The following is a 27,830-nucleotide window of genomic DNA, read 5'->3' on the forward strand; positions in this document are numbered from 1 at the left end:
AAACGAGTTAATAATGAAAGAAATATTAAGGTTCTTCATACTTTGGCATCTAAAATCATTTCTTAATTAACAGCCCTATTTAACTGTCAACCTTTAGAACCCTAGTAACTGACAGCTGTAATTTTGTGGGGGCAGTTTAGAAAGCCAAAAGTAATTAATAAATGAAAATTTAAAACAGGACAAATTTCAGGTAACATCACAAATATATTTTATGTTCATCAAAACATAACTGGCTTTAAAATCTTTAGTGTAATCTATGAAATCACAACAGATCTGAGACTGAGGCCTTTTACCAGAAAAATACTTCACTTTTCTCTGAGGAAAGTCTGTAAGTGCAGAAAGCTAGGAAGAAGCTAAGAAATAATGAAGAACAGGAAAGGTCTCGAGGGACAGAGACCAAGAGACACAGAAAGATACCTTTTTTCAAGACATTTTACCATCTGTGCCTCTCCAAAAGATGCCAGGCAGCTCCCCAGCCTGAGGGGAAGAGTAGCTCTTCTCACGAACCCTGGAAGACAGCCCATTAGGTTTCCCCACTAGGAAGATAAAGAGCAGCAGATGGGATCCTGCAATTGTCAGGAGGTTATTTGGAAATGCAAGGCCATGAGGTTGGTGGTGTTCACTATTACTCGGTTAACCTTTCCTTCCCTTCATTTTTCCTTTAATGAACTCTTTAATTTTACATGCTGGGTCCCCTACCAATACTATTCATTTCTGCGTGTCCTTTTTATTTATTTAATTTTAAATTTCTCCCTTTAAAATAAATTCTTGCTTATTTTTCCAATCTCATGTTTAAGGAAGATATGTTTGCAATTTTCTACCAAAAGATCTATGGCTGTGCCCCAAACAGGACAAAATTCGAGCATCAAAATTCTATATTATTGAAAATGTTCTACATGTGGGCAGAGCAAAGAATCAGTGCGCTTTTAAAGAAAGCACTATAGAGAACTGTCACCCTTGGAAATTTATTGATACATAAAAATCTTACTGTTCTGTTATTTTTCTAAATTTAGAATGGTTCTATTCTATATTAACACATAAAACACATAGTTTTAGTCGATACCCAAGGCTTTGTGGAAAAATAAGAATTTCATAATTTTTCAAATTGGATATTTCACATATAATCTCTTATTCCTGTGTAGTCACAAGAACCATAACAACTGAGTATATCTTTAAATTTTTTTTTTTGAAAATTCTGGAGATAGAATACATTTTGAGCATACTTTGCTTTCTTTTGAAGCTATTAAAGCTACAACAAGCATCTTCTGAAAAATCTGTTCAAATAATTCTTCCCTAACTTTGAAATCTTTTCACTTCTATTACTGTCCACTGAGCATGTCAAATCTTGGTTCTTGTTTGCCATGATGACAGGCACTTTCTACTCTAGACCTTGGCTTTCAGTGCCAACATCATTAAGAGATTCTTCAAATTACTTTTTAAATGTCCTTTTCCCTCAGGATTTTCACTTATATCTAATTAGACTACTTACTCCATGCCATGTAATCCCTGTTGCCAAAACTGCTAAATGCTTCAATAAGTAGGAGGAGGGCATCAATGGAGCAAGACAGATGTAATGTCACTGGTTAAAAATAGAAGTGTGAAGCAGCTGCCTTAATTATGAAGCTTATTAATTCATGGTGTTAAAAAAACTTGGCAAGAGTTCTTATATTTTTTATCTAGCCTTTCCAAATTGCATTATATTGTTTAAAACTTAATATATGTATTTTCAATAAGAAATACTGAAAGTCATTTTACCAGTAATTAACATCTGTATTTAATATCTATAGTTCTTAGTTACAAAGATGCCTATAATTTTAAAAGGAACTCTGCCTCTTGACTTTTAAAAGTAACGTACTCTTACATTTCAATGATTTAAAATTTTTGTACAGCTGGAATTAAATCATAGGATAAGGATAAAATCTGTCTAGGAGAAGGAAAGGTATAGGAAAAAGAGTTCTAAAGAGCTATTTTTTATAGAACCTGGAAAAAATTAAAGTCACTAAACTTTCATTTCACTTTCTGGATATTAACATTTACCATGAGGGTTATTTGATAATTATAAATAGTGTATATAAAGTGCCTGGCATGTAGTAGGTGTTCGATAAAAGGTAGTGGTTATTATTATTATTTAATTGATATCTTGGAAAGACAAGATTTTTTAAATAAATGGTTTACTATTATAAAATAACATTAGTGAAGAGAAATAGTCTCAATACAATCTTTGTTTGGCCTTACACCTAGAATAGAGTATTTTATTATCATTTAAAGCCAATGGCAGCTAAAAATGTAAGCCAATAACAGTTCGGTTTCTTAGGAAGGAGAGAAGACAGTGAAAAAAATAGAAGTCTCAAAAGAGGTGTTATTGGAGAAAAAACATTTGTGTATTTTTTTTTCAGTGTTGACTGAAATAAAGATTTACATATAATGGAGTAATAATCAATAGGAATTTGTACCTGAAAGTATAACAGACTGCCACACTAAAAAAAATAAAATAAAAACCCTCCTCCTCCACAGTATTTTGAAGGATAAAAATATTCCAAGTAGCTAGGGCCCAAAGGAACAAAACCATGCAAATGCCACAAAGGTCTAATCCTAATCCCTGCCTTCCCTGGTCTGTAATGAAATGGTTATCATCTGTCACACCGAATATGACAGGCACAATTCCATCTTCTCTTTTAGTTCTTTAGTAGTTTTATCATTAATAAATTTACTCCACCCCTTTTTGGACCTATATATTTTTGGCCTATATTATATCCATCCATTGATGTAATAAATCCTCTGAGTTTATTACTTGCAGGATCAGATGGAACTTCCTACTAATTGAAAAAATTACTCTGTTCTAAGATCTAAAGAGGGGCTCCATTCATACAGTTCATGATCTGAATTTCAGTTACACTGATTCAAAGCTTTTACCTTTCTAGACTGAAATGCCCTATTCACATAACTTATATCATATGAGTAGCTCAGTTGAACCCACTCAAATGTTCTCCATAGTGTTCTTTTGATGTGGGGCCAGAAGAAATGTATATAGCAAATCTCCTGCATAGGGAAAGTTAATATGAAGGACAGAATACTATAACCTGCTTTGTTTTTAGAAACTCTTTTTGATGATGGGCAACATTCTTACAGCATCATACTGAGGTGGTGACCTCAATCAGTTACAACACGTAACTGTTTCAGTTTATTACCATGGCCTACAGTTTATCTATGTGTTACACACACACACACACACACACACACACACACACACACACACACACACACACACAGTAAGGTTCATGAGTCTATTTCCTGTCCCTAGAAAGAGCCTCGTACATTGCAAGCAAAAAAAACATTTTTGGGGAATAAATCAATAGGCAGTCTGTGAGTAGAAATGTTACTAAGGTAATTTAATATAGACAGATGTAGAATAATATACCAAGTATAAAACATCTAATATATGCATGATATCTTATATGCTTAAGATATTTCTTAAGACAATCTCATTTAGCATAGGTCCTTACTATTTGGAAGACTTTAGTTTTTATCTTTAAACTAAAAAATTTGCTATTGCCTCCATTTTTTTTTTTTTTTTTTTGTTAAAAGGGTGATATCATCGATATAATACTATTCCGTAAAATACCAGGCTGACCCCAACCATCCTAATAATAGAGGAAAAGAACAAAAAGAGTAGAATTCCGATAGGGTATAAATTTACTTGATACATGGAATTGTTTTTATCAAACCTAACAACCTTCTGCTATGAAACACTGTGGAAGAGGAAAGCACGCAGTGTCAAAACCACTGCGAAAGGAAGCATATCATGAAATGATCTGATTAAATGCTTTCTCTTTTATTTTTCAGAGAATGACTTTTCTGGTAAATATTATAAAGGAAATAAAATCTATGCCTACTGAAAAATAAATTCTAATTCTTATTTCAGAAAAGTTGGTAGTAATATACAAAATGACCAAATAGTAAAAATTCAAATTTATTTAAAGGAAAAACAACCAGATGGCTAAGTATGAGATTCTATTTTTAATTTTTTAATTTTAATTTTTTTTCTAGGTGAGGCAACCCTTGGTTGACCTCACAGATTGCAAAAACCTTGTCAGCTTACAATCCCTTAGTTTTGTGTTTTTTTACTTGTCTTTCTAGGTGGTCTCCCATCCAAGTACTAACCAGGCTCGACCCTGTTTAGCTTATGAGATCTGATGAGACCTGGCTTGTTCAGAGTAGCATGGCCGTAGACTGGAGTATGATAATCTAAATATATATCTTCTTTAAAGGAAGGCAATGTCTAAAAAAATGTACCAATCATCAATTACAAATGTATATAAAACCCAGATCATCATTTGAAATTTTTTTTTATGTCAATTCAAGAGAAATAATAGGTTTATGTATTTTTAAATGTTTTAACTCAATGTTTTTTTCATTCTATGATTTTCTTCTAGATTGTTTTCTCTGTGCTAGCAATAATCACATTGCAATATATTCAAAGAACCTAAGAAAAATCTTTAAAAACATAATTTCTGCACTATCATTAATATCAAAAACAAAAACCAAAAGTTAAATACACTGTAGCGTAAGAAGCAACGAGAAACTTCATTTACTGCAAAAATTAAATTGATAAAAATATTGTAGTAAGTTCAAAGTAATACTCAAAAGAAAAGAAAATTTTCACTTGTGATCTTTTCAGAAACACTAAAATTATTCTTAAAAATGATAATTAAATTAAAAAAATAAAAGTTTCAAAATGACTTTAAAAACATCAATAGGTGCTATCTTAGTAAAAGATGTTGATAGTGAATAAGTTATACTGAATTGTTCAAAAACATGTGACCTTATTAAACATTATAAAAACAAACACAATAATGAAAATAGGCCTTTGAAACACTAATGCTACCCACACCCTCACTGCGTTTCTTTGCTCTGTTGTGTTTATCCTGTTCTCTGTAGCGTCTGTCTTTTCTAGAGCTTCTTCCTCTGTGTTTAAAAACCATAGGAGATTAATATGCAGTTTTGGAGGAGAGAGTAGAGAATAATGAGACTATGTTAGTCATTTAGGAATTTTTGGTGTGGAATTTTTAAAAAACATTTAAAAATATTTCTCAATGAACGAATGACTTTTAGAATTGTTCTTTAATCCTTCAAATACAATCTTGCTTTATTATTTAATGTTGCTCTGTTAGTATACATATGTTCTTCTGTGAATAGAGAATAATTCCTTCACAAGGAATTAACTAAACAGTGGTACCCGCAGATCTCCTTGTCAATGTGAGTCCTACAGTCCTAACTGCTCCAGTATCATTCAAAAGGTAGTCTCACTGAGTTATTACAGACTTAGACACTATCTAGCAGAAGCTGAAAGTTTCTTGGTCTGGACACCAAAGGATAAAGAGATCACATCATTGTTACTGTGAAAATTCTTGGGTATGCTGAACAATGCTTATATAAATATTATTGCTGAGTTTATCTTACGTATACTGGCAGAGGATTTGTTTTGCTTAGTTATTCACAAAAGAATTCACTTTATTTCAATAAAAATATACCATGAGATCAGTGTAACTGGTTTTAGGTAGTATTGGAAAGAAACAAGCCGTTGGAAGGATGTGGACAGACATCTTGTTCTGATCAATGCCTTTTCATAGAGAAGACAAGAAAATAATGGCTTAATTGCCTTGGTACTGTAAACATTTTGGGGCTTTTTTAGTGGGGTTGAGAGGGATACAGAATGTAATATGCTTATGGTTTTCACAAACCTCCTTTACAAATAATGTGCATCCAGTCTTAACATGACACACTTTGTACCTCCCACCCTCAGTATACTTCACCTCAGTGTGTGTGTGTGTGTGTGTGTGTGTGTGTGTGTGTGTGTGTATAGTATGATATGAGAAGCAGCAATAGTACAACAGTTAAGAACCCATACAGTGGAAAGTTCCTAGACTAGACCTGGCACATGAAAAATGCTCAAAGGTGTTAGCTGCTATTGAGTTCACAAGGTAGACAAGTACTTTTAAACATTAGGTTAAGTAAATATATCAAGGTAGGTAAATATAAAATTCTGATTGGGAAATGATAAAAACCTCATTCTTGGGGATCTAAAAAATTATTCATATTGTTTTAAACTCTTACCTAAGAAATGAACTTTTAATTTTACACAGAATCATTTTTTCAACAGCTTCTTATATACTTTAACGCTCTACTCTTTTCCATAGGACAATAGAAAACTGATTAACACAGGATCCATCCATCCTTCGATTCATTAAGAAATATTTTCTGACTCACTATAAATGTACTTGGCCTTATGCTGCGCACAAATCTATACACTAGTTTCTCAAAGGGAAAACACTAGTTTCTCAAAGTCAAAAACTATGAATGGGATATTGAAGTCTATTAAGAATGATAAAACAATAGGAGAGGTACATCCTGACTAATATGCTAACAAAGATTTATGGTCAATTTTACTTGAACTGAACAAAGACAAAAAATAAATAAGACATATATAGTAGGATGAATGGGAGATGGAAAAGATATTCATAATAGTAATTTTAACTTCAATATTAAATAAGTTCTTAGCTTCTTGGCAAAAAAGCAAAAATGAACTCAGTATAGTCTTTTATTTATTTATTTTTACTATGGAATACATCTGTTTTTCTTTTCTTTTCTTTTTTTTTTTAAAGAAAGGGAGGAGGTAGGAAGTGAAACAGCTTTTCCGGCACTAATTCTAAGAGAAATGAATCACGTGGATCCTTATACAAATAAACTTCAATAATACTATGGATTCAAAAAACATTATCCTAAAGAAGCAATAAGAAAGGCTTTCAATTATAATTCAGAGAAATTATTATATTGAAGGATGGTCACCTGGCTATCAAGGATGGCTCGGTTTATATCTTTTATACTGGCCTAAATATTAACAGTACCCCATTCTATCATGAAAAGGATCCAAGTTTGGATGATTAATTATGTGGTCATCTTATCTATGGAGAACTTGGTCCAGATATGTTGCTTTAGTGATTCTGTTTGACAGATGAAAGGATTTCATAAACAGTTCTTCCATATTTCAAGAGTAACTAGATGGCAACAATTTAAGACTTAAATTAAAAGAGAGGGTATAAAATATATAAAATATAATCTCTTTATATTAAAAAAAAAAAAACAATGAATATCATAAAACTCACACTCAGAATTGAAAGCAGTTCTTCGGTACTGCACTCAGGTTTCAAACGCTCCTTGAACATTTTAACGGTTTGGTGCTTCAAATAGTAATACGAGGCAATTCGGCCATATGTCAGAGGTTCGATGCTCCGATTATCCTATTTTGAATGAAAGATAAAATGACATAAACAAAAAGTACAATAGAAGTGTATACATTTATAAAATTAATAATTCGTACTAAAGTTGTTAGTGCGACAATTTTGTTAAACTTTTTGGTTTGCATTGGAAGCAAAAGCCCTATTGTTAAAAAGCTGGGCAATCTTTTCAATTGAAATGTATGTGACTGAGTCGTACCTCTCCAATTTCAATACAGTAGGAATGTTCCAATTCAACCAGGGACTTCTCAATCAGATAGGACAGAAACTTGTTCACAGAGTCATGGCTCACATCACTCAAATTGTAGTAGCTAGAAAATAAGCAAGGTTTCACTGTATTTTCTATTAAAATTATTGTTTCAATTTCATGTTTCTTTTTAGAATTTCAAAAAAACAATTACATTTATAGAAATTCAAATAAATAAAGCATTTCCATTTGACAGATCAAAATCCCCATACTAAAGTTTGCTTACCTTTGGTTACCCTGATGAACAATGACAATACATTAAAAATATGTAAGATAAGCAGATAAATTTCAGCATCACCTTAAAAAGGTACTAATTTTCTAGCATTAAAACTGGCATTACTTTAGTTTACACATCTATAGCAAACTAAACTTATGCACTAGATTTAGAAAGGATGAGAAACGCATTCTATATAAAAATATATTTCCCTTTTATATGTAAAAAATCTGTCCTTGGTAACTTTACAAAACTTGAAGAACTACTGATTTGGGTGGTAGATGAGTTCTTTTAGAAAATATGATCAATTGCTATTACCCTAATGCTGAAGGAATAAATGTCATCCTAAAGACTAGAAGGGACATCATCAGACTAACATTTAAGCAGTCTAATGTACAGAGAAAATATATAAGTTCAGTTTTGTGTATTTTCCAAGTAGAAAGCCTGAGGACATGAGATTCACCTGGAAATGCTCCTCTATTTTTGACAAGACATTCTTGTCAAATTCCGAAAAACACTAGAAATTTGTGTCTGGGAATAGATCCAAAAGATGAGGGACTGCCCCACAGTCATGGCAGATCTCTAATTCCTGCAGGGTAAAGCTTGTACCCTAGTTGGCATGGAGAATTTATATGCCCTACCTCCATCCAAATCAAGGAACTAGAGTGGAAAGTGGACTCAGAAAAGAGACACATCAACGAAACCTCAGCACAAGTGTTTCAAATCTGTACAGGACTAGGAAGCGGATATTCATAGGTTGGGAAGAAAGTGTTAACAACGTCCATTGGAAGAGGCCTGAAGGAAACCACAATCTGTCAAGGATGGTAATTTTTGTTCTTTCTTTAAAGGAAAAGATTTGGAGTCTATACTATAAAAAGTTATTTTAAAATATACAAAGCAGGTCTTAAATCATGGCAGGGTATATTTTCATTAGAAAGAGAAATTAGCACAAATGGTTAAGTACAACCAAATATGGGAGTCTCCATTTGAATAAGGATTAATAACAGGCTATTCATTTCAGGAAATAACCATAAATCATAATTTATGTCAAGGATTTTAATTTTCATAAAAAATGTTTACTTTTAATTTTAGTCTGTAGAGAAATTATTGACTTTCCTGTAAAAGTTCTTGTCATAGACCAATATAAAGCAATATTTATCAATTAACAGATTAATAAATGTTGAAACCAGTGCCGTCATTAATTTAAACAAAACTTGTGAATTTTTATCTAACCAGGCACATTAAAGTGAAAAACCAGCATTAGAAACCATTAGAAAGTATTTTATTTATCCTGAAAAACAACTAAGAATAAGAATTTATTTAGAATGATGTATTCTGCTCTTGAGATAAAAATAAAAATTCTGGACATTCAAAGCCCTAGAATGAAACAGATCCCCGAAGCCATTTCAAATTACAGCTGACACTTTAAATTCAAACAACGTGAATTTAAACTATGCTGGTCTACTTACATAGATTTTTTTCCAATAAATACTCTAAATATGTTTTTTCTTCTTTATGATTTAACATTTTCTCCCTCTAGCTTCCTTTATTGTAAGAATACAGTATACAATACATATAATATACAAATTTTGTTGTAACTGACAGTTTATGTTAGAGGTAAGGCTTCTGGTCAACAGTAGGCTATTAGTAGTTAAGTTTTGGGGGGAGTCAAAAGTTATACACAGATTTTCAACTGTGTGGGGGTTGGTGCCCTTAACCCACACATTGTTCGAGGGTCAACTGTATTAACATTGTATTTTGTCTTTCATTTTTTCCCAACAAACAAAATTTATCTGCCAAACTTTCTGCAATATAAGTCCTTGCTTTCTACAGTGGTCCCCCTGTATCCATACTTTCCCTTTCCGTGGTTTAGATACTCATGGTCAGTAGCAGTCCAAAAATATTAGATGGGAAATTCCAGAAATAAACAATTCATAAGTTTGAAATTGCGCACCATTCTGAGTAGTGTGATGAAATCTCAAGGTATCCCGCTAAGTCCCACCTGGGATGTGAACCACCCCTTTATCTGTGTTATATATACTACCTGCCCATTAGTCACTTAATAGCCATCTTGGTTTTAGATCAATTGTCACAATATCGCAGTGCTTGTGTTCAAGCAACCCTTATTTTACTTAGTAATGCCCGCACAAAACAGAAGCAGTGATGCTAGCAATTCAGATATTAAAATGGAAGTTATATAGTGATTCCTTTAAGTGAAAAGGTGTAAGATCTTGACTTAACAAGGGAAGAAAAAAAATCATATGCTGAGGTTGCTAACATCTACAATAAGAATGAATTTGGTATCCTTAAAATTGTGAAGAAGAAAAAAGAAATTTGTGCTAGTTTTGCTGTTATACCTCAAACTGCAAAAACGATGGCCACAGTATGTAAGTGCTTAGTTAGGACAGAAAAGGCATTAAATTTGTGGATGGCAGACATGAAAAGAAGATGAGTTCTGAATGATGGCAATGTATTTATTGAGCCAGAAAGCACTGAGTCTACATAAAGATTTTCTTTAGCAAGAAATCCCCTGAAACAAATGACTACATTCATATAACTTTTTTTACAGTATATTGTTATACTTGTTCTATTTTATTATTAGTTGTTGTTAATCTCTTATTGTGCTTAATTTATAAATTAAATTTTGTCACACGTATAGGAAAAAACAGTATATATATATGATTTGGTACTATACGTAGTTTCAGGAATCTCCGGTGTGTGTGTGTGGGGAGAGTCTTAGAATGCATTCCCTGTGGATAAAGGGGGCACTACTGTATTTCACATTCATTTGACTTGGTAGGCCTATAAATTTTCCAACATTTTTTTCAGGTGTCTGGACAAATATACAGTTGATAATGTTATTTCTAAATTAAAAAGACTAGTGAAAATGTGCCCAAGATACTGACTGAATAAATAGTACCATTTTCTTGGTACTATTAGTATCATATTAGTATAATAAATAGTATCATATTCTTGCAAATAGAGCAAGGATCAAGCTATTCATTATACAATTTAAATTACTAAAGGAAGACATTATGAAAATAATATTACCATTAAAACAAAACGTTAAATATTCCATTTTAATCCATAAATTTATCAGGCCATTTGAAAACAAAAAATCTCACAGATGTTGCTACTGATTAGCATAAACCATTTCTCTATAGATATAACTAGAATGCCAACTTTACCATTTGATGTCTTAAGAAACCAATTTAGCATACTTACAAACAATATTTAAAACGATTAATAAAAACTTTCTTAAAAAAACTATATATTCTTTTATATTTATTTTAATCACTGTTTCATGTATTTAGAAGATATATTTTGATGGGCTAATATGCCTTCTAATACTTATTTAAGACTGTTGGAAAAAAATTTAGACTAATTTGTGGCTTTTATTCAGATAAAGTACAGTCAGGGTAAACATTTCTTAAACATTTAAAATAAATTGCAAAAAAAAAAAACCAACTAAAATCATGTCTCTGAGACTACTACAAATTATCTGAGGGCTACACTAAAATATTATTCATAATCTGACTTGCAAAAAATTAACATTTTTTGAGCAGAATAACTTAAAAACTCCCACTGATATTTCTTAATATAGTTCTTTTCTAATGCACTCACCAACATTTTTACTGACTTGCATATAAGAAGAAATACAAAATTCAACTTAAAGTAATTGAATTGACAAAAGTTATTCAATATCACCACTTTCATCCTTATAATATCTGGGGCTAACCTAGAATTTTAAAAATCCCTAAAATTGTTTTCTTCAGGTATCCTGGTATAAGTGATAACTCTTATTTATTTTTAAAAAGTGACAACTTTTAAAATTGAGACTGCTAGTTAAAATATTATATTCAGAATATAATTGTAAAATCTCAATCATTAAAATACTTGTCTCCTATGCAGCCAACACAAATACTAAACTGCATCTACTTTTCTTAATGATATAACTTCACTGATTTATACCAAGTATTCTCTGTTAATATTTTGAAACAGAGGATCCTTGGTATAAATCAGTGAAGTCAGATCAATAGATTATAAGGTAATGTAAAACATTTTCAAATACTTATAAAAGTAAGATATACTACATCTTAATTAGACATACAATTTATAAAACGCTGTTAAACAATAAAAATAAATGTAAATGGAATTATTTTTTAGCAACAAAAATCTGAGAGATAATATATTCTGATACTTCTATGACTAAAGAATGGGGTTTATATTTACATGATCTTTATTAATAGCATTATTGGTCTTTGCTTCTATCACATGAACTTTTCAGTCACTGTGCAATTTCTAGCCTAAATAATTATAAACATTTAGCTAAAAATATTACATATTATTACTTCGATAATCACTTTACTAACTTTAAAAAGCATGCAACGTTATCCGCAAAAAGGTCTGTTTTCATGTCGCACTCTCCACGGTACAAAATTTATAATTTACTGGTTATTTAAACAGAAATATTACACAACTGTTTAATTATGGATAAAGGATACAATGTATTTTCATGCTCACTGCATTGAATCATCAAGTCATTATCTTCTCTTTGCCATAAACAGACAGCCTACCTTTTTGTCAGCATGCTATTTCATTTATTCCACAGAGAAACCCAGTTTCACAATAATTGACTTGTCAGAAGCTCTAATTTATGAGGCTGAGCTCTGTAAGATTTCTCTATATTGGACTCAACCTGCACACAAGCAGGGTTGAATATTTACAATGCTGTTAACAGGTGCTGAGTTGTTTAATGATTCTAATAGCCAGAAGCGTACTGAGAAAGCCAGCGGGATCACAATTACAGGCTGTTTGAACACAACAATTACTAGTCCCCTGAGAGGTGTGAAAGTCAAAGGCAGTTTGATACTGACAGCATCTAGCACATGGGCTAGACAAGCTAACTTCTATTAGCAGTCCACGGGGAAAAAGTCATTACAAACCTCTCCCTATCATAAAAATTTACAAAGTTCATTAAATTTTAACAATTAAAAAGTAAAACAACTTAAAAAAAATATCTTTAAACTATTTTATTAAAGGACAAACAAGAATACCACATATGAAACCTCAAGTTATCTTTTTCCAACCATAATAAGGATGAAATTTCACCAGCTGAGAATAAAAAAGATTTTATTGTAATGTAAAACACAGATAAAGTTACACCAGTTTGGATTTAATGTGAATAGTGGCAACCATTTCCTGTTTGGTTTATGTAAACCTGGCCAGAGATCTTGCTGGGAAATTTTTCATCAGTATTGAAATGCTGCTGCTATAACTGTCAGTACTGGGAAGTCATTTGTTACAGCACCATGTTTTTTTATGTTCAGATTATGCAGCAGTAATAATGACAGAAATAATGAAAGTGGTTGCAGGGACAGCTGAAACTACCACAACATTTTTCCCCCCAGAAATATTTAAAAGCTTTCTCAAGGGAAAATAGAAAGTAAAATTGAACATACAAATTGAATCCAGAACTCGATGTAGAATATATAATATTTCATGGTACACCAGTACATGTATTTATATATATTTGAACAAACTAATGTGTGTATATATACATATATATCTGTACCTACATATTTATGCATATAAATATATATCTTTATATGCATGTATTTATTTACATATCACAAACATGCAAGAATATAAAGATATAATCTTTCAACATAACTGTAATTTAACTAACATCTTGAATTTCTATTGCTTTTTGCTTTATATATTTTGATGCTGTGCTTTGAGTCACCTAAAAATTTGTAATCAACTATAACTTTTTAGTGAGTGTTCTTATTATCAATATGAACCATTCTTCTTTATCCTTTTTAATCTATTTTGCTTTGAATTTCGTTTTGTCTGAATGTAATTCTACAGCTATTACTTTCTCTTTTTATTGTCCTACATATCTTCTTTCAATCCTTAATTTTCAACTTTTCTGTATCATTTTGATTTGATATGTTGCTTATAAGTCATGTTTAAATGGATTTATAAAAATGAATCTAAGAATTTGTCTTTCAAAAGTTTAAATCATTTAAAACATTATGATTATTTTGACCTATCTTATGAAATGAACAGATTATGTCAGTCCTCTCCTCAAAACCCCTACACTGGTTCCCATTTTATTCAGAATGAAAGTCAAAGTCCTTCCCATGGCCTCTAAGGTTCCACATGACCTGTAACCCCACTGAACCACCCCGCAATCCCTAAACTCATTTCACGCTACTCTCCATCCCTCGCTTTTTCTGCGTCAGCGACATCTTTTCCCTGCTGTGCCTTGAATACACTAGACATGCCTACCTTAGAGCTTCTCCTGTTCTCTTGGCCTAAAATGTTCCCTACATATTCACGTGGTCAACCTTTTCACTTCTTTCAAGTTTTTGTTAAAATGTCAGCACTTTTTAAAAAAACAATACAGTATTATTAACTATAGTCACCATGTTATATATAATATCCCCGAACTTATTTATCTTATAACTGAAAGTCTGTACCCTTTGACCAACATCTCCTCAACTCGCCCTTTAGCACCTTTAAGTAGGCCCATTCTGATTCCCCCACCAACTCCACCCTCTGGCTCCCCTAGTCTTTCTTACTTTGTTCTTTTTTTTTTTTTCTTCAAAGCATTTGTTACCTTCTCATATACTTTGAAATTTACTGTCTCTGCTAAAAGAATATGAGTGCCATGAAACCAGAAATTTTTGTGTATAGTTTACCAACACATCTTCAAAATGCCTATAATAGTGCCTGTCACATAGTAGGTACTTGATAAATAAATTAAGGAATATAGATTTAATTTTTAAATGCTTGTATCTTACCATTTTAAGGAGCCAACTGCACCTAAGTCAGTCGCTACCATGTAGTTTAGCACATTTCTTTAATGGTCCTGCCTCCCTAACTACAGAGCAAACTCCTTGATGATATCCTAAATTAACTAAAACAGGCTAAGAAATAAATGCATACAATTATTCCTTTTCTAATACATCATAATGTATTATGATCATATCAGAAATATCACCTGATTCTCTGGGAAAATTCATACATCTACAATGTCCAAAGTTCTGACATTTCTGTTTATGTATCTGAATTTAGAGATTATATTACTTTCAAACTTCTAGTGCAAAACAGAACTAAAAAGTTGCCCTGCACTTACCTGGGGTTCATGATAAGACGTCGAAAAAAGTAAGTCCAGGTGATATAATCCATTGCATCTTGCTTAGATGTTATTGTACCACCAGCAATCTCTGCATTTAAATGGTCAGAGAGAACTCCTAATAAACTATATAGTAAAAAAGACAAGGGAAACATACATGAACATTAAATAAAGCACACTTTATCTCACAGAGTCAAGGCTCATGTTATGCTGCTCCCAGACACAAAACTAATGTGTTTTATATCATTTTCATATTTTGTATATAGCTTTGGAGAATGAACTGCTAGATGAAAATAAGCACAGGCTGACAGGAATATAGAGCTAGTAACTTTTAGAAGTTAAGGATAAGACCCAAGGTAAAATCAGACAAACAGAAGATATATCTTAGAGAACAGGGAAGACTATAAGTATGGGTATGAGAGTTAAGTATAAAATAAAACTGGGAAAGATGGAAGGAGATGACAAGAAAGGGTTAAGAGTCTCAATAAAGCAAAGATATTCTGTTCATTTATGCAGTGAATATTAAGTTCTTAGTTACATACGACATAATAGTACAAGGTGTTATAAAGTATATAAAGATGATCAAATGTGTTGAAAGACTGGTATAATAAAATGCTCACTTTAGTATCTTACATGAAATACAAAAGAAAGGAAGCTATGTCTAACAAAAGGCTAGGTAAATTATGATACATGGAACAATATGCAGGTAGTATTAATAGTTTTAGCAAAGGGCATTTGAAGGACATGAGAAAATGGCCATAAAAAACTGAATGGAAAAAAATTTATACTCTCAATTTATAAGTGACAGAGTATAAATCCATATGGTCAATTTCAAGGGCAATTTGGCAATATCTATTTGAACAATCAAATAGCAATTTCACTTTTCCATTATCACCTGCTAGAGAAACATTTATATGTTAGGCTAGAGAAGCAAAATACTTCATTGCAGCATTATATGTAAAAGGAAAAAACCGGAAGCTCTCTAAATGCCCATTAATAGAGAATATATAAAATATAGAATACTCAGTGATAGATAAAAAATTAATAGTCATATCAAGATACAAATCATTGCTTTACATTCCTATCTGCTAAGTGTTTTATTATGAATGGGTGTGAAATCTTATCAAATGCCTTTTTTTCTTACATCTATGAGGTAATAACGATTTTTCTCATTCTTCCCTGCTAATGTGGTAAATTATATTCATTTATTTTCAAGTAATAAATCATCTTTGCAATTATGGAATAAACTATACCTAACTGTTCTATATTATTTTTCCTTACTTTGTTGGAATTGATTTGCTAATGCTTTGTTTAGGATTTCGACATCTATATTCACGAGAAACAGAGTTTCGTTACATTCCTTTCTCATAAATTTCTTCTCAGGTTTTAGTTTTTCTGGTGTCATATAACAAGTTGACAAATATTCCTATCTTTTCTACTATTAGGAAGAGTTCATGTAAGATTGATATTATTTCTCCCTTAAAAGCTATGAAGAATTCACTAATGAAGCATCTGGGTCAGAAGATTTCTTTGTGAAAAAATTTTAAATTTAAGATTCAATTGCTCTGATTGATGAGACTATTTAGATATTCCATTTCTCTTTGTGTCAGTTTTAGTAAGATTTTTTAAAAATAATTTTACCATTTGATCCAAATTTTAAAGTTTTTTGTATTATCTTCTTTTTCACTTCAAATAATTGTGAACTAGTTTCATTGATTTTTATCTAATAAAATAACCACAAAAATATCGACTTCCTATGAATTCATTTTAAATAATTTATAGCAATTACCTTGATTCAACTGGGAAAGGTTCATAAAGGAATTTTTTATAAAAGTCTTTCTTTATGTCATGAACCAGAATTACAGCTTTGCCTTGGTCATCAAACTGAGGCCTCCCAGCACGCCCCATCATCTGGAGTACATCTATAAAAAACAGGACGAGAGGTATTCTGCAATGTGGCACATAGCACAAGGTATATTTATGGATTATGGCATGTTTCTACAACAGATCAAAATAATAAAAGAAATAGAATCTCTTAACAGCATGTGTTCTATCTCTGATGTCTACTATTGAGTTCCCTAATAATTAAAGAATCAATTCACTATGACAGAAAATTGAGTCCCCAAAAGGTTTTCTCTTACTGTTTGTAAAAGAGGAAAGTTTATTTAGTTAAATGCTTAAAAATGCTGTTTAAGAGTTATTACTATTTTAATTAAACAAGAAAAGTAACACTTACATAGAAAAATTGCTTTTAGGGTCATTTAATTATTTTTCCCCTATGAATAATGGGTCCATTTAGGCCTCACCCTTCTACCCACAGTATTTCTCTCTTTTATACTGCAGGAATCTCTGAAGTAAGTAACAATTTTTAAAAAATATATACATGTATTCATCAAATAGAAATACATATTGAGTATATTTTTCTCCTTAGAACCAATAAAAATGCTTTTATCAGGTTTTAAGATATGTTAATATTGCCTCTTCGTGAACAGATTGTAGCAACGAGCACCTTGGTTCTAGAAGTCCCAGGAAGTATCATTTCTAGTGAAACAGATTTAAAATTAAACACTATAATGTTTAATTATAATTTGTTAAGTAACTAATATACAAGTAACTAATTATACAAGTTATAAGAATATACTGTTGTTTACTTCTATCTATTTATGAATTTGAAACCATTAGTTATGCTTTTGATGTTTATTAACAAATTGGGTAAATGTAAGACTGGGTAAGTAAAAATAAATAAAACAGTTCAATACTTTGAATAATATTTGCACTGGAAACAAAAGTTTACAATTTTCTCATCATATGCTTAAATGTGACCCAGTCTCAAATTTAATTCATGCAAATTCAAATTATTAAGAAATAAATAGAAGCTTAAAGTATCTGTAAGTTAAAAACAAATTACCTGTAATGGGAAAATCCACGTAACGTCTTGTTTTTCCATCATAATATTCTGTTCCCTTAATAATTACTAAATGAGCTGGAAAGTTTACACCCCAGGCTAATGTACTTGTAGCAATAAGAACCTAAAAAATAAAAGATACTATATCTAACTAAAACATAACTTTTAAATTACATTTAAAAATCTGTTAATGGAAAGGAAATACCTGAACTTTACAGTTTACAAAGAGTTCTTCTACTGTTTTCCGGTCCCTTTCATGTAGTCCAGCATGATGCATTCCTATTCCGAAAGCAAGAGTAAGCTTCAGGTTGGAATCTTTTAGTGTTCCAATGATGTCCTCCATCTGCAAATAAAAACGCAGTTATACATTGTGAGTGCAGTCAAATTAATTGAAGAGAATATCTACTTAGTGAGAACATATATTCTAAATAAATTAAAGTTTAAATGTTATCCATCTTATTTTTATGCTGAAGGAAAAAAATAAGTAGATAGGTAGATTGGATAAGTAGAATATCCCCTTAATAAGTAACAACTATTAAAGGGATGCAGTGTTGCATAAAATGTTTCAATATCTCTGTTCATCACTTGTTATAGAAAAGACTCCTATCTTTTCATCTCAGTGCTAAAAATTTAGAAAATACAGACAAAAATCAATCCCACCACCACACACAGGAATTGTTCAAACTTAGGTTTTCTCACTGCCTTCATGACTCAGGGCAAGCCAGATAACCTCTTTGAGTCTCAGTTTCATCATTTAAAAAATCAAACTGGTTTTATTTTTGTTTACCTCTCAATTCTTTGATCAATAGTGCAGTTATATATTTTTCAGATTTACTGGCTGTTTTCTTTGTAAATGATTTTTTCATTTCTTAGGCAGATGTGATAGACTTTTTTCTTATTGGCTTATGGTAGGTCTTTATGTATCATATGCTATAATGCTTTCATTGTTTTTTGTTTGTCCATTTAATTTTTATTTTTTTAACTTTATGAACTTAAATTTTTAAATTTATCCCATATGCTTTGTTGGTTAGAAAACTTTTTCCCATCTTGAGATCAAATACATATTCGCCTACTAGTTCAACTTCTGTTATAGTTTTATATTTTGTTTAAATAATTAACTTATAATAGAAAATATGACAGAAATCTAAGTTTATTTCTCCTAAATAATTAATGAATTATTCTAGTAATACTGGTTAAACAATTCCTTACCTCACTTATTTTAAATACTAATGTTATTATATCCAGAATTCTTATGTATTCCAGTTTCTGAATTTTAAAACAGATTTAATATCCAGCCTCAGTTTAATTCACTAAATTTTCATGACTAAATGGTTTCTGAAACTCATATTTTATAAGTACTTTCTGAATATTCTATCATTTTCCATTCTACATGGAAAATACTTAATGCAACACAGATTTTATGGCAACAAGCAGCAAATCTTATTTTCTTACAAAACTTACTCCCTATGAAGAACTAAATATAAAGCCCAATCTCTCTATATATAATGATAGACTTCTACTGGTCCTTAAAGCAGAGGATGACATAAGGCACAGCATGGGGAAGTTCTTTCCGGGCAACTCCAATGAGAGGAGTAATGCAGAGATAAGTGGTTTGAGAATACAAGAACATTTTTTAAAAAGACACATTTCAGTTGTCTGTAGCTTCACTAACGCAGTCCAAGAGTAAACAATAGTGGAGGAGGAACTTGGAAATAGGTACATGTATAATTATTATATGCCTGAAGACTGAGATAGAAATATCAAAAAACTGACATTGTCTTCAGACTTCATTTCATTTTTTCCTTCTACTATTAATCACCTCAAATAGACACAGGTATTCTTGGAATACACTTACTCTTCTGGCTGTGTATAAACCAATAAGTAGCTCATAAAATCTCCATCTAAATACATTTTAGCTGGCTGCTGCATTGAGTAAAAAAGCATAAGACAAGCATATCCATATAATAAAGCATTCCAACTGTTTTCATTCTTACTCATTTTTTCCCCCCAATGGTCAGAAAAACTGTCCAAGTTTTCAATGTGGGAAAAAGTTGCTTTAAACTCCAAATTCAAAAAATAGGAAGATAAAAATAGGAAGATAAAGTTTGGCTTTATAATAATTATTAATGTATAAAAAGCACTGCATAGACTTAGGTAACATTTTAATGACATATACATGAGAAATTTTATTTACCAACTTTCCCTGAAGTGAATGCAATATATAAACAGTTCATTCTGTTTCATAGTCACAGTACAGTTATCTGATATTACTGTGATATTTACTTTATAAACTGTTAAGTAAGAATATGGAGATGTTAACATAAATCCACTTTACCTTTAAAATTACCACACAGCATAAGAAAGTTGAGGACAAATGCATGTTATAAAGAAAGGTGCTTCCTTGTCCCATAAATTATGTTAGCCATTCTCAAATGATAGCCTATTATTCATTTTTTGTTCAATAGTTCACTGAATAAAACATCTTTATATCCTCAAGAAAAATTCACTGATATTCTTGCTCTGACAATTAGTTTCAGGGATTTTTTCCCTTCAGTTTCACAACATAAACAACAGTGTATTATTATAACTTGTATAATTTATAGTGTTTCATGGCAATGCCAATCATCTCCAAAAAGTAATGTACCATTTACCATGGGAAAGCTAAAGAATCCTATGGCGGGAGGTTTGGCCAGGGATTAACAACCGGTCCTTTCACATCAGGGAAGGCTAGTTGTTTCTCATTCCCCGTCCCCCCACTTTCACATAAATCAATGCATTAAAAAGAACTATTCACCTATCTGACCTAAAATCCTCATGGGGACAATCACAAATAACAACTTCATTAATTATATGATTACTGTGGATGAATTCTGTTATTTGAACACCATAAAAAAAATTATAGTAATGTTACTCAATCATTAAGCATAACATATTACTAGGGCAGCCTATTTAAATTAGAAAATATTAATTTTTGATTAAATTAAATTTCATCTTCATCAAAGCATCATAATGCAAACAAAATTTCTCAGGAATGTAAGATAATGAAAGTTTAAAACAGTAATAGATATTATTTGAGTATTTATTACGTTACAGGCAGTGTGCTTATTACTTCACAAAATGATCACATTTAATCCTTTTATATAAATATAGTGCTAATGTAACATCCAATTCATTTACATAGTTCAGTATATTATAAATTTAAAAAACTCAATGATTTTGAATACTATAGAGTAGTCCTTCTCAACCTTGATTCCATGAGAGAATTATGCCCCACAAAAAAATGTGAATTACTACCTTCTTAATTTTTCCAAGGATAGGTAGTACCATTCTAAAGTTAGGAGAAAAATTCATTTATCACATACAATGAGTAACTTAGGACGTTTAAGGCTTAATTTTTGTTAAGAAAGGCTGATACAGAATTTTAAAGAATAATCATGATAATTAAAACGCTTTGATATAGGAGGTTTTAAAGCACAGTTCATTTCCATTCAACTAACATGTGTTGTAATGCACAAATATCTTTCCAATAAATGATCTTTGAAATATGTCTGATTACACGTTAGTTAAACCAAAAAAAAAATGTTCAATATTATAAATAAAAGAAAAACAGATCTATGTTCCTCTAAGTAGTGGTCTTTTTTTAGGGTGGTGGGGGAGGATGCACATATGTAAACTGTTGAACCAATTATTTTACTTAATAGAATTTTTTTATATTTTAAATTTATTATACTCAAAAAGCTTTTGTAGAAAGAAAGGATTCCATTTAAGTAGATACATTACTCTGTGCCTGAAATACATTCCAGTCAGAATATAATTCAGTAAGTTGATGACAATGCTGGCTCCAAAAGAAAGGAGGAGACCAGATTGGACAAGAATGAGCTAACAGATTGTGCAGCCCAATTCTGTCCCTTTGAGTGTGATATATTGTTTCAAGATGCTAAAAACCCATACTTTCTCAAAGCATATCTGTTGTGCTGGTTTTCCCATTTTCACAGAATCCTCATTATCAGAACTCTGTACTCTTTTCAAAGCACGTCAGACTCAGACCATATGCCACTGAATAATGCTTATCAATTGTCTAAAATGTTCAATAAAAGATGCACTGTATAGAAGAACAATAAAAGTTATCGAGACTTCCTTTTTTTTTTTTTACAAAAATAATTAAATATTTCACATCTGGTACAGATGTTAAATGAAGTCAAAACATTTCCTCATAATTACTAAGTGTTAATTTCTTAAAATACACTTCTGTATGATAAAAACCACAGATTGAAGGGGAAAAAACTAAAATGAAAGAAACACTTTAGAACATTCTACTCTTCTACTAACAGGAAAAAAATAAAAGAATTAAAGATAGCAAATTTCCAAACTTTACCATACTCCTCAGAATATATTCTGTTGCTGTCCCCTCTGAAATCCAAAATGAGCATACTTCAAAACAATTTATAATACTGTTAATATTTTTATGTGTTTAAACATATAATTGTATGTAAACTTATATATGCTTAAACATATAATTATGTGTAAATTATGTAAATGAAATCTAAACAATCTTTGCTGTGTCTGCTAAATACACACAATAATATTTTCAACGTATGAGTTTTAGCTTGGCCTGATTCTTAATAATAATAATATCAAAACTGGGCTGTTAAGATATTAAAGATTTGTCTTTATTAATGTTGTTAAATTAATTCACTATGCTATCTCAGTGTAAGTGCTTCATATTTATTTTTGAGTATATTTTTTATGCTTATTTCCATTTTTTTGGAGAGTTCAGATTCCAAAACATCCTTGGAGAGCATTTCCACATATTGAAAAGCTTTTAAAATGCAGAGAAAACTGATGAAAGGAACATTACAAAATTAATTCCCTAAAGTAGCATCATTTAAAATGAACAAATCCTATAGTAATATGAATTAAAGAAGAATAACAAACAAAAGTTTATAAAAATACAATCAAATTTTACCACAAAGCTTTCAGCAAAAAGAACCTGTTTATAAGGTATTATTCGATGTAATAAACATTAACGTTTATTAAACATTTAATTCTGTTTCAAGTACATTAAATGTATTAATGCATTTAATCCTCACAACAATCCTGTGAGGATAGGATTATTATTATTCTTCTATAGATGAAAGGATAAGGTCAGAGGTTAAACACCCCATGAAGGTCAGGTAGTTTGTAAAGGGCAGTCAGAATTGAACCCAGGATACCTAACCCCAGTTCAAACTCTCAATCACAATGCTACTCTCTTATCACCACATGAATGAGAAGGATATTCAAATGACTACTCAAAGTAATGGCATCACTCATTTGGCTTAAGGCTGGGCATCACTCATTTGGCTTAGGCTGTATGCAAAAAAAAAGGTAATATTTAAAGTAATGAGTAATATATTAAACTCACACAGCTGGAGAACTCTATGCAGATAATTTGCAAATCTATGTATTCTTTATCAATTGAGTATCTCCACTTCTATGCCTCAAAATGAAAAATATCTAAAATTATCTGTTATAAACTAAAACATCATCTCGCAGTATTTCGAATAGCACAGCTCTTGGTTGCTTGTTGGTCTAGGTACCAACTCTTCTCTGCTTTATTGTATTTCCATCCATGTCAAATTACACACACCTTCACTTTGACTTTTCCAATTTCCCTACTCAGTACGTTGTGTATGATTCCATTTACTGTATGGCAGAGTAAAAGAAGAGACTCTGAGTCAGCTGCCCTGATTTTAAGTTCTGAAGCTCCACTTACTTGCTTTGTGATAATGAGCAAATCGCTTAATTCTTTTAAGTTTCAGTTTCTGTAGCTGTAAAATTGGGATAACAAAACAACCTTCTAAGAATTCATAATTAAATGAGATAATATAAGCCGTTAGTTAACTATAAAGCACTCTAAACATACCCATTATTACTAAGCACAAAAAGAACTTTGTTTCTCTCTTCAAGAGGACATGCATGATTATTATCATAGGCAAAGAAAAAACGAATAGCCTCCTGTCTTATAGTTGCTCTTAATTACACAACTATTCCACGAGACCCAAATGAGTTCGAATACAGCAAATCTGTAGATAATGTCATTTTGACACTTAATATTCTGAGTCTAATAGTTTCTTTACTAGTCAGTTGTTAAGCGGTCTGAGGCCTGATCAAAACGAAAACCACTTGAGGTGTGACTTTTGTATCGTAAGCCAAATCTACTTTAGTTTGATTAAAAACAACAAAACCAGATCCTTAGAGTTGAAAATATAGTTGCCCTGAATTAAACTCAAATTAATTTCTCATAGTCAACATTTCTCAAAGTCCATCTTCAAAGGTTGGTACAAAATTCTTACCTATAGGAAGAGGTCAATCTATTTATGTTGAATGAAAAAGCAAGTTGGTAAAAAAAAAACCCCACAAAACTATAGCAAAATGTCATTATTAGAACTCACCAATTCTGAATTTGTGATGATTTTGAGTAAAGCTAGACTATAGTTCATTTGTAAGTCTATGAAAGCTTTATTTGTAATGAGATTGGATGAGTTAGGTTTAGCTTAAGATGGTAAACTTTTCAAATATCTAAAAAGTCCTTCAGTATAAATACTGCATGTGCAAATAATACCAATCTTACTTTTCATGAAAGTACTCCTTTTGGGCACCTATGCTACACATTTTTCATAAATTCACCTTGAAGCATTGTGTAAAATTATTAATTAGCACATTTCTTTAATAACATCCAGTGTACAATAGTCCCCCTCATCCATGGGGGATAAGTTCCAAGACTCCCCAGTGGATGACTGAAACCAGGGATAGTATGTTTTTTCCCTATACATACATGCCTTTAACATAAAGGAATTACTTAACTCTTTTATTTTTGACTTATTTCACTCAGCGTGATACTCTCAAGATCCAACCATGTTGTTGCAGATGGCAATATTTCATCTTTTTTTTTAAATGGGTGAGTAGTATTTCACTGTATATATGTTACTCCGATATATGTTTTAAAAGGAAGCATTTACAGCTTCTCTTTGGCATATCTGAATTGCCAGCATCCCCCCACTCTTGCACTCCAGAGCCATTATTAAGTAAAATAAGGACTGTTTGAACACAAGCATTGCAATACTGTGATGGTTGATTTGATAACTGAGAGGGCTACTACTAAGTCACCAACAGGTGGGGAGCGTATACAGCATTGACACACTGGACAAAGAGTAGGTCAGCATAAGATTTCATCACGGTCCTCAGAACAGTGCACAATTTAAAACTTATGAATTGCTTATTTCTGGAATTTTCCATGTAATATTTTTTGATGGTGGTTACTGTGAGTAACCGAAACCTCGGAAAGCAAAGTCATTGAGAAGGGGAGACTACTGTAATTTAAATGAGTCTTCTGGCTAATTAATTTAGACCAACAAAGTTTCATTATACTGCTGTTCCAAGGAACTTTTATCTTCCATACTCCTCTGATTTTCATGCTACCTCTATCTGTATTCCTACCACATCTTGCTCCAGTCAGAAAACTATTCCCTCTCCAGATTCTTTCTACTCATCTATCTTCTGGTGGTACTGCACACTTTAGAACACAACTTACACATTTTGGTGCAGGGCCTTTAGGATAAAAGACCTAATAGAACTCTAATTCGTTCTCACTTTTAAGTACCAAAAAAAAGTTCTCTTTGACATGCTCTTCTTTTAGCTACCTGGACCTTATTTAATAGTGTAGAGAAAAAAAGGGTAACCCTGTTAACTGGTAAGATGGAGGAACAGAGACGGAAAATGTAAGCAAGACTAGAATACAGTCTGACATTCAGCCAGGGTTCTGCTTTTCCACCCTAAATGTGACACCTCGTCCAAGGTGTGAGTGATGAAACAAGGGCACTATTCCGAGCTTTCAATCAGTAAAGCCACTCCGAAGAAAGGGCGTTCCCTCTGCTCTTTTATCTGTTAGTGCAGGTTGGCAACCATCCAGATCCTAGCACTGTTCATCCTTGCATGTAGGACCCGACTGCAGAATATCTGGCGGAAACCAACAGACCATACTTGTTAGGTGCTAAATTTTAACATTAATTAAATTACATAGTAAAGATTCTAGAAGGAGTTGTATATCCTATTTGCTTCCATTTCCGTTCCCTCCCACCCATTTACCTCAACACATTCCAAACTGGCTTCTGTTCACAACATGTCACTGACTCTGCTTGCCAAGTTCTTCCAGGACATCCAAGTGCCAAATCTCATGCGTGTTTCTCTGCTGTTACATCACTAACTCCATTAACATCTGATGCAGTCAAGCACTCCTTCCTTCCCGATCCCCTCTCTTCCACAGTGTTTCAGAACAGTGGCATCACTTTCGCAGTGATTTTTACCAGCTCCTCATTTTCTGCCTACATTCACAGTGAGAGCCCCTAAAGGCCTGCCTTCTGATTCTCCACACTCTCTGCCTTAGGGTCTCAGGTACTCACCTGAGTTTATAGGCAGCTTCTACCATGATGCTCCCAAGTACATATGTTCATCTCATATCTGTGGGTTTTACACACTTCCTTCATCTAATTGCCTTGAAATCGTCACTTGAAAATTTCAGACATATGAATTAACATGTTCCAAATATAATTTTTTTTTAGTTTAAATCTGTCTCTTTCCTTTCCATCCTATACTCTCAGTTTTCCCCGTTTTAATGCATAACACCATTATTTACCCAAAATATTTAGAGTTAATAACTGTGGAGCCATTCTTGATTCTTTTTTTCCCCTTAACTTCCATACATTATCTATTAGAAAGTACTACTGAATCTAGCCCAAAACATATCTTTTCATTCTCACTGTTATCACCCTACGTGGCCCCTAGGTCACCACCATCAATTCCACACTTAGATCTACTTCAATACACTTTCCACTAAGCAGCAAAAGTGGTCTTAAAATGTAAACTGGAGTATGTAATTTGTGCAGCTTACAATCTTTTAATGTCCTGGAATACCCTTCCCTTAGAAACCTGCTTGGCTTACTACTTTGCTTCCTTTAGTTCTCCGTTCAAAGTTACCCTCATCACCTAGCTTAATCTGCTCCAGCTGAACAGATCTCAGTTCCTTTAGCATGCTGTTTCCTTCCCCTGAAATGCTGTTATCTTTTCTCTTGGTATAGCTAGTGTGTTCTTATGTTTTTTTTTTTTCCTCACCTTAAAATGTCTTCTCTCCTTAGAAAAGTCTTCTCTGACCATCATTTTATTTAAAGAAGCCTCTCATCTCCTAATTCTATTTCATTTCTTATTGGTTTCTCTCATAGCAATTTTCAAAATTTGATATTAATTTGTTCAATCATATATACATATTAAAATTTATATTTTCTTCACTTAAGCTCTGTGAGAAATGGGATCAATCGGACAGCACAATGCTTTGTAAGTTGTAGTCATTCAACAAATGTTAAATAAATGAATACTTTACAAAATTTGTTAAGAGTTATGTACTAATTTAAGTTAGTGAATTATTATTTTATGGATATTTTTTAAAGGAGAGGAGAGAAAGAATGCCAGACTATGTTAATACCAGGTAACCTTGCAACTGAAGATTCTGATCATGAGCTAGATGTTATCTGATCTATTTAGTTATGTATTTAGGTATGTCTAGCAGTAGTCCATCATTAGTAGAACTAAAAGGACCAGATAGAAGAACATCATGAAAAGTTAATTCATGACCACTACACGTGACTATTCCTGCCATACTATCCCTATTCAACCTACCTAGGCCCCATGGAGAATTTCTTACGTGAAGCTGACTGAGGGAATGGAAAATAACAAATTACAAATGGTTAAATAAGATGGTGGCACCATATGAAGTACATTGATGTGGTATTACATCCTCTTTCAAGGATGACTCCAAGGAAAGGAGTAAAAGCTGAATGTCAAGTATTTCCCTGTCACTTTGCTGCAAAGTACAGATGATGTGAACTGATGATCCATACTCTGCTCTATAGTTACTGGATTAGCCAAATGATCAGGAGCTTGGCAAGAGCGCTACTGGAGGACATGTGGTGAGAAAGCCAGAAGTTCTATGT

At 32.0% G+C, this 27,830-nt stretch overlaps 1 protein-coding gene across 2 annotated transcripts in view; it reads right to left on the minus strand.

The window, feature by feature from the left end:
- Positions 1-27,830, minus strand: part of ASCC3 (activating signal cointegrator 1 complex subunit 3) — a 265,634-nt gene that overhangs the window by 48,953 nt on the left and 188,851 nt on the right. For both annotated transcript variants that reach the window (XM_036220315.1, XM_036220319.1), the window contains exons 31-36: positions 18,011-18,148; positions 17,809-17,929; positions 16,690-16,822; positions 14,901-15,026; positions 7,495-7,606; positions 7,164-7,298 (exon numbers count right to left, since the gene is read on the minus strand). In XM_036220315.1, coding sequence (XP_036076208.1) covers positions 7,164-7,298; positions 7,495-7,606; positions 14,901-15,026; positions 16,690-16,822; positions 17,809-17,929; positions 18,011-18,148 — 765 coding nt within the window. The remainder of the gene's footprint in view (positions 1-7,163; positions 7,299-7,494; positions 7,607-14,900; positions 15,027-16,689; positions 16,823-17,808; positions 17,930-18,010; positions 18,149-27,830) is intronic.

Source organism: Rousettus aegyptiacus, unplaced genomic scaffold (assembly GCF_014176215.1).
Source record: "Rousettus aegyptiacus isolate mRouAeg1 unplaced genomic scaffold, mRouAeg1.p scaffold_m13_p_1, whole genome shotgun sequence".
Taxonomy (NCBI): domain Eukaryota; kingdom Metazoa; phylum Chordata; class Mammalia; order Chiroptera; family Pteropodidae; genus Rousettus; species Rousettus aegyptiacus.